The 7772-nt window shown below is 42.3% G+C and overlaps 1 protein-coding gene and 1 long non-coding RNA gene across 4 annotated transcripts in view; one reads left to right on the top strand and one right to left on the bottom strand.

Moving 5' to 3' along the window:
• Window positions 1-7772, bottom strand: part of LOC102028449 (targeting protein for Xklp2-like) — a 41550-nt gene that overhangs the window by 19715 nt on the left and 14063 nt on the right. For 2 of the 3 annotated variants that reach the window (XM_013506542.1, XM_013506543.1), the window contains exons 3-4: window positions 5482-5607; window positions 2299-2425 (exon numbers count right to left, since the gene is read on the bottom strand). In XM_013506542.1, the coding sequence (XP_013361996.1) occupies window positions 2299-2425; window positions 5482-5607 (253 nt within the window). Of the gene's footprint in view, window positions 1-2298; window positions 2426-2853; window positions 2934-5481; window positions 5608-7772 lie in introns of those variants that run through there. The other variant, XM_013506544.1, reaches the window with a different exon arrangement.
• LOC106147029 overlaps window positions 1-7772 on the top strand; it is a 27935-nt gene that overhangs the window by 13508 nt on the left and 6655 nt on the right. Inside the window, exon 2 of the long non-coding RNA XR_001231727.1 lies at window positions 6593-6683. This is a non-coding gene — a long non-coding RNA (uncharacterized LOC106147029). The remainder of the gene's footprint in view (window positions 1-6592; window positions 6684-7772) is intronic.

Genomic DNA, 7772 nt, shown 5'->3' with positions numbered 1-7772 from the left:
AAAAAAAAAAAAAAAAGAAAGAAAAAGAAAATAGAGTCGGGTACAGTGAGGCAGGCCTGTGGTCCCAGCTACTCAGGAGGCTGAGGCAGGAGGATTGCTGTGAGTTTGATGCCAGCCTGGACTATAGAGTGAGTTCAAGGCCAGTCTGGGATATACAGTAAGGCCCTGCCTCAAAAATCAATCAATCAATCAATCTCTTGATCCATTAACATGGCTTGTCTTTCTAGTTATTTATCATATTTAATTTCTCAACACTTTCTCAGTAAAAATCTTTAATAGCACAACACATTAAACAGGTTCAAAATGGTTAGAACTGAAAGTGTTTCCGATTTCACAGTTTTTCTGGTTTCAGAATATTTTCAGACTTTACTAGTTGAGCACCCCTATCCCGAAAATCTGAAATCCGAAATGCTCCAAAACTTCCAATGTCATATCACTGCTTGAGTTTCAGATTTGGAAGTATTTCTGATTTCAGAACAGGAAAGCTCAACCTCAATTTTTTTTTTTTTTTTTTTGAGACAGGGTCTTGCCACAAAGCCCAAGCCAGCCTCCAACTTGCAGCAACCCACCTGCTTCAGTCTCCTAGGTGCTGGGACGACAGGCATGTGCTACCATGCCCAGCCTTGTATCTTTATTATGGAGAATTTCAAAATATTTGAAAATGAAGAAAATATAATGAATGGCCAGGTATTCATTAGCTGGAGTCAAATATTATCAATACTTAGCCAATATTGTGTCAATTTCCCCCATTCATTCCCCTATATTTTGAATCAAATCCTAAAATTTCATTTTTAATCTACAAAAGTTAATCTCTAAGAAGAAATACTCATTATAAAACGTATATGTAGTACAGACAGAGAAGGTGCTATACTGACTGGGCATAGTGGTACATGCCTGTAATCTCAGCCCTTGCACTTGGCAGGCTGAAGCAAGAAAATCAAGAGTTCAAGGCCAGCTGGCTTACATAGAGAGACCCTGTCTTAATGAAAGAAAAAACGTCACATTTTATGGTACCACTTATATAAAATATCTATAACATATAAGTCCGTAACTTAGAAAGCGATTCCATGTGAGAGAAGGGAATGAGAAGTAAAGTAAAGATTTTCTTTTGGGGTAAAATAATGTTTTAAAACTAGAATGAAACAATAGCTAAACAATACTGTAAATGCACTAACTCTGAACCGTTCACCTTAAAATAGCTAACTGTAAAATAATAATAACAATAATAATAATAAAGGGGACAGGCATGGTGGCATATGGCCTGTAATCCCAGCACTCGGGAGGCTGAGGCAGGAGGATCCTTGAAAGTTTGAGGCCACCCCGCGCTATAAAGTGAGCTCAAGGCCAGCCTGCATAGTGAGACCCTGTCTCAGAAAGACAAAAAAAAAAAATTTTCAAAGAAATTTAGCAACCTACTTGAACACGAGCCAAGTTTGCATACCTGTGATTCTGTAGTGCCTTCTGTCTACCCAATCAATTGACATTTTGTGGCTGATTCCCATATCCAAAGACTGCTCTAGTCTAACCAAACTGCTTCTCAAGAGCCACTTTGTGCACCACCTACTTCACCAGCCACTCCTGCCCGTTTCAGGCCTCACTGATCTTCCTCACCCCTAAAAACTGTGCAGAGCATTCAGATCCTGTTTTGTCTTGGTCTGACTGTCACCTGCAGCAATCTTCTGTCCCCAAGCATGACACAAAGCCTCTGAATGTACCACACATCTGCCTGGATACCCACAGTACCTAACACCAACCTGAACACACAATACACCCTAAAAGCTCAACTAATTGAACAAGAGAGCTGGGAGTTGACAAGAATGACAATTTGACACTAAACATAGGCCGGGCGTGGTGGTGCATGCCTCTAATCCCAGTACTTGGGAGGCTGAGGCAGGAGGATCCTTGGGAGTTGCCAGCGTGGGCTACAAAGTGAGCTCAAGGCCAGCCTGAACTGCACAGTGAGATCCTGTCTCAAAAAGACAAAAAAAAGGAGAGACATTGACATTAGGAAGATGGAACAACTACATCTGACTGATTAGGATTTGAACCTGCACTCTGCAATGAATTTGCCCTTATTTCTGAGCCCTTATCTATAAATTCAGCTCATAGCCCACAACTCTGACATCGTCTCTCACAGTCTAGACCCACAGGAAGGACAGCTCCACTAAGGCCATTTTTGCCGAGCATCAGAAAGTGTTTACAGTATCACGGTGTTCGTCATACTGCTTTGCTTTATCACATGCATAGTGGTTTTAAACATCATTATTATAAACACATCTGGGCCCCACTCGGTCTCACCTCTGAGGCTGGGCTGCAGTGTCTCTTGATTTGGCTCCCTCTACTTTCAGGGTGCAGGAAGGATGAGATGAGTTACAGTGTTCCGTAAGATTTACATTTTCTGCTTCTTTGTGGTAAATGTTCTCAACTGTGGGAGACCAAAAATTAGCACTCAAATCCCAAAGGAAACCTAACTTTGCTTATACATTGCATATGTGTATCAAATTATCACACCCTATCCCATAAATATGTATACTTATGTCAGTTAAAAATTTGTAAAAGAACTACTTTGGTTGAAGCAGAAATGAAGGACCCATGACCAATACTTGCTAGCTTGTTGCCAGCCTCAGATACCATGTCATAAACTCAGAGGAAAAGCATGCCAAACACATCTTCATCACATTTTAGAGCACCAGAACCCTAATAAAACTTTTGAAAGCTTTCAAGGGAAAGAAATCACTGCAAACCAAAACAAACAGTAAACTCACTGTCAGCCAACCTGACCTAACTGAGCTCTAACTGTCCACGCAAAGACAGCAGGTTCCACACTGTTTTGAAGCACAGTGAGACACTTACCAAGACAGACCACACTGAGCCAGGGGAACATGTTTCAGCACATTTAAAAGGATTCGAGTCACACGAAGTATGCTTCTGACCACACTGGCATTAAATCTCTCAGCAGAAAGAGAAAAGATTTCTAGACAACCCTTCTCAAATATTTGGAATAAGTCACATACTTCTTAATAACACATGGGTCAAAGAAATACATCAGTGAAGCGAAAAGCAGGTTCTCTGAGCATATCAGTAACAGCAATAAATCCCCAGCCAGCCTGACCAGGAAATAAAAAAGACACAATTTACCAGTATTAGGAATAAGGGAGGTGGGGCTGGGGATTTAGCTCAGTGGCACAATGCCTGCCTGGCAAGCGCAAGGTCGTGAGTTCGATTCCCAGTACCAGGAAAAAAAAAATTTTAAAAAAAGGAATAAGGGAGGTGACATCATTATAAAATCTATAAATATTAAAAAGGACAATAAGGAAATACTATAGACATCTTCTTGCCTATAAATTCTTTTTAATTCATTATTTTCTATTTATTTTGTACATATTTGTGATATTTAGGTAAAAATACGTTCATCTTATGAACTAGTACATATGCAATTTGAATGACAGTCTACCACAGCCTCAAAAAGGAAAAGATCTGTATCTGAGAGTATAGCTACATGATACAGCATATGTTCAGCATGCATGAGGTCCTGCATTCAACCTCTAACACCATAAAAAGAAAAAGATCATCTATACCTGTTAAGACAATTGAATTCTATGTTAAAAGCCTTTCTACAATGAAAGTCCAGACCCAGATGACTTCCCTAGTTAATTCTACAAATAAAGATTTAAGAAAGACATATCAATTCTACACAAATTCCTCTAAAAAACTAAAACGAAGTATTTTGCAACTCAATCTATAAGGCAGATTATCACACAAAAAAGCCAAGATCCCTTATAAACAAAGATGCAGAAGAATTCTTTTAATTTATCAAACTGAACTGAAAATAATGCCAGCCATGACGTCCCACAGTAGTAAAGCCCAGCATTTTGGAAGGCTGAAGCAGAAGGATCCCAAATTCAGGCAACTGAGTGATTAGCAAGATACTATCTCAAAATAAAAATCTCGGGGATATTGCTCAATACAAAGGCATGGGGAAGCTGGGCAAGGTGGCACATGCCTGTAATCCCAGCACTTGGCAGGCTGAGACAGGAGGATCATTGCAAGTTCAAGACCAGCCTGGGCTACAAAGAGCTCAAAGCCAGCCTGTAGCAAGACCCTGTCTCAGAAAACAAAGCAAAAGGCATGGGGTCCAATCAGTACCACAAAATGAGAAGAACACAAAGGGTATCAGTTACCAAGAGGCTCAGAGCTGACCTTGAAGATGAGTAGGGACTTCTCAGTCAGAAGGCAGAGTCCACAATTTTAGTAGAGAAGTGCGAATGTACAATTAATGAGAAAGAATACAAAGATTCTGAGAGACCTAACAGGCATGCATGTAAGTGTATGCATCACCTTTGCCAAGCAAAACCTTTTACTTTGGAGTTTACTGTTCTATTTAGTGATACAAACCACTGGGTCACACACACTTAAAGGGAAAATCGTGCACATAAAGTAAGCAACACCCTCGCCTTTTCAATTCAAGAGCACAAAGACCACGGCAGCGAGACCCTGCAATCCATCCCACCGCAGCACTGCGGGAGGGCGAGCCATGGGACCCCAGGTTCAAGCCCAGCCTGGGGATTGTTTGTGAGGGAGGGTTGAAGACAGGGTCTCACTATATAGTTTGGGCTGGCCTTGAACTTACTATGTAGCTCAGGCTGGCCTCAGACTCAAGCCTGGGAAATTTAGCAATCTAGTGAGATCCTATAGAGATGAGAGGGAGATGAGAGAGACAGCGCAGGAGAGCTGGGGATACAGTTCAAGTGCCAGGGCCCTGGGTTCAGTCTCCAGCACTGCAAATAAATAAACACACACACACAGCATCACAGCAACAAAAAGCGCACCACACCGACAGTAATAAAATTCACCTGAGGAGACAGGCACAGGAATTTCGCGTGCCGAACAAAACATGCCAAACAGTTCTAACTCCTCGCACAAGAAAGATACAGGTATGGGCCAGGCATGGTGACATACACCTGTAAACTCAGCACTCCGAGAGACTAAAGGAGGAGGATTTAAGTTCCAGCCCAGTCCCAGCAATTTAGCAAATTAATGACACTCTCAAAATAAAAAACATTTAAAAGGGCTAGGAGGCTGCGGCAGGAGGATCGTTGCGAGTTCGAGACCAGCCTGGGCTACAGAGTGAGCTCAAGGCCAGCCTGAACTCCATAGCCAGACCCTGTCTCCCCCCCCCCAAAAAAAAATTGCTGGGATGTACCTCAGTGTAAAAGCCCTGGGTTTAATCCACCGTACTTTAAAAAAAAAAAGTGGAGAGGGGCAACAGTTATGTGGTTAGCTATAAAATTCTACGTCAGCTCAAGTTTCAACAGATATTTTTTTAAACCCATAGCACATGGTCACCTTTATATTCACTGTGAAATGAATTAGTCCATGTTACCAAGAGATACAGCATTTAGGTAATTTCCTCACTCCTCAGGCTCCTAAAATACTGTCCCACCTTTCTGTCAAGCTTTTCTCTATGATTTTCTTTCTTACCTGGTCGCAAAGGTGTGAGTAAAGGTGTGAGGCTAGCTCGCTGAAGATTTGGTTTTGTCAAGGAAGCTTCTCTCTGAAAAAGCTCTCTTGGCCTATTTTCCTCAAGAAACATATTGGCCTTCTCGTCTGTAGAAGGGTAATGTTATCATTATCGAACAGTAAGCAAAACAAATGAGCAACAGCTACTTAAAAACGGGAAGTAAAACTCTTTCCAGGCTTCTTCCAATTCATGTACCAAAAATAAGCAAAATTTCAATATTCAAAAGGAAATGAGTATGCATTGTGTATCAGAGAGAGTCCAAACACTGTCACTACAAAATGGCAACAATGAACAATGTATCATAGACAAGTACAGTTTACCTTGTGAATAGCTCATCTTTGCTTAATACACAATTAGAGCCACACAACATGACCTACCCTTATCTAAGGCCCAAGTACATCACCCTTCTCTTACAGAAAACTGCAGCTGCCAGCAAATGCTTGGCTATCTCAGGCACAGATTCCTCTTCCCGGGGCTGGTACGATGAGAGTGTGGGATGTGTGAGAAAGGCGCAGAGCTAGTTCTCTCAAGGACTGTTATCCTAGACTCCGCTGTGCCGGAAAGTCAGTGCCAAACAGGAAAAGGTCTGTTCTACCACAGCCCACTGACCGAGCTCCAGGAATGCAGGGAGCCCTGGCACCACCACCCTGTGCAAGTGTGCTCTGACTGCAACTGCGCAAAAAGATGGGGCCATCTGGAAGAAAACAGGGGAGTGATGCTAGAGTTAAGGTCATTTTAAAGACTGTGGGTTAAGAGCCGGGTGTGGTGGTGCACCCCTGCAATCCCAGCACTCAGGAGGCTGAGGCAGTAGGACTGCTGTGAATTCAAAGCCAGCCTAAACTGCATAGCGAGAAAAAGACAAAAAAAGGAAAGACTGCAAGTAAAATTTTTTCTTCCAAACTGTGTGTGGTTATGCTAATATTTCATTTTTGCTTATTTTCTGTTCTTATTTTTTTAAACACTTGAAAAATAAATCCTCAGCCCAGGCATACTCTCCAGGTCCCAGCAAAGCAAGGGCGTGAGGAAAACTAGTCCAAGACAGCTGACTGTCCTCTCTACTTCTCTTCCCAGGCCACTTCCAATGGACTCCAGCTGGACACCACTGAAGTCCTTTCCCAAGAAAAGGCAGATGCCGTAACATTCGGACAATGCACTATGAGTGGTAAGTGCAGCTACACTGGAATCATATTTGGTGCTACCACAAACTGAAAATTTCTCTTAAGACAGAAAGGAGAAAGAATAAAATGAAGGGACCCCATCAACTACTGTTCTCATACATTATCCCTAAGTTATACAAAGACATAATCACATCCTTATTTATTGTTTGACCTGGATTTAGGGTTTGTTCCACATCACAGGAACCAAATCACAAATCCTATCTAGGCAATGGAATTAAGTTCTTAGCAGCCTATCATCTCCATTTCAAAATGAATTGAGGAGGCCAGGGATATAGCTTAGTGGCACAGTGCCTACCTGGCAAACACAAGGTCCTGAGTTCGATTCCCAGTACCCCCCCCCAAAAAAAAATGAATTGAGGAACCAGATGTGGTGGCACAAGGCTGTTAATTCTAACACTCTGGAGGGCTGAGTCAGGACTGCAAGTTCAAACCCAGCCTGAGCCACTTAGTAAGATCTTGTCTCTTTAAAAAAAAAAAAAAAAAAAAGGCATGGATGGGCGTGGTGGCGTACACCTGTAATCCCAGCTCCTAGAAGGCTGAGGCAGAAAGATCACAGTGAGTTCAAGCCCAGCCTGGGCTACATAGTGATTTCTGGCTGACCTGAACTACACAGTGAGAACCTGTCTCAAAAACAAACAAACAAACAAACAAACAAAAAACTGTGGTGGCTCATGTCTGTAATCCCAAATCAAAAAAAAAAAAGCAAAATGTTTCTTCTAACAACAAAAAAAAAGCAAAAGGTAATCCCAGCACTAGGGAGATTGAGGCAAGAGGATCAGGCAGGAGAATCTTAGTGAATTTAAGGCCAGCCTGAGCCCATAGTGAGACCCGGTCTAAAAAAAAAAAAAAAAAAGAAAGAAAAGAGGCTAGCTAGGGGATACAGCTCTGCACAAAGGTCCTGGGTTCAGTCCCCAGCATGGTACTGCAAAAACAGAGTGGAGGAAGCCAGGCTTGGTGGTACACACTGTAATCCCAGCAGCTGGGAGGCTTATGCAGCAAATCACAAGCTCAAGCCTGGGCTGCCTCAGCGAGTTCAAGGCCACGTTGGTAAGCACACCAGTGACCTGTCTGAG

This window comes from Chinchilla lanigera, unplaced genomic scaffold (assembly GCF_000276665.1).
Source record: "Chinchilla lanigera isolate Chin_1 unplaced genomic scaffold, ChiLan1.0 scaffold00111, whole genome shotgun sequence".
In the NCBI taxonomy this organism is placed as follows: Eukaryota; Metazoa; Chordata; class Mammalia; order Rodentia; family Chinchillidae; genus Chinchilla; species Chinchilla lanigera.
The sequence above is the reverse complement of the archived record's forward strand: the minus strand, read 5'-3'. Positions and strand labels throughout refer to the sequence as shown.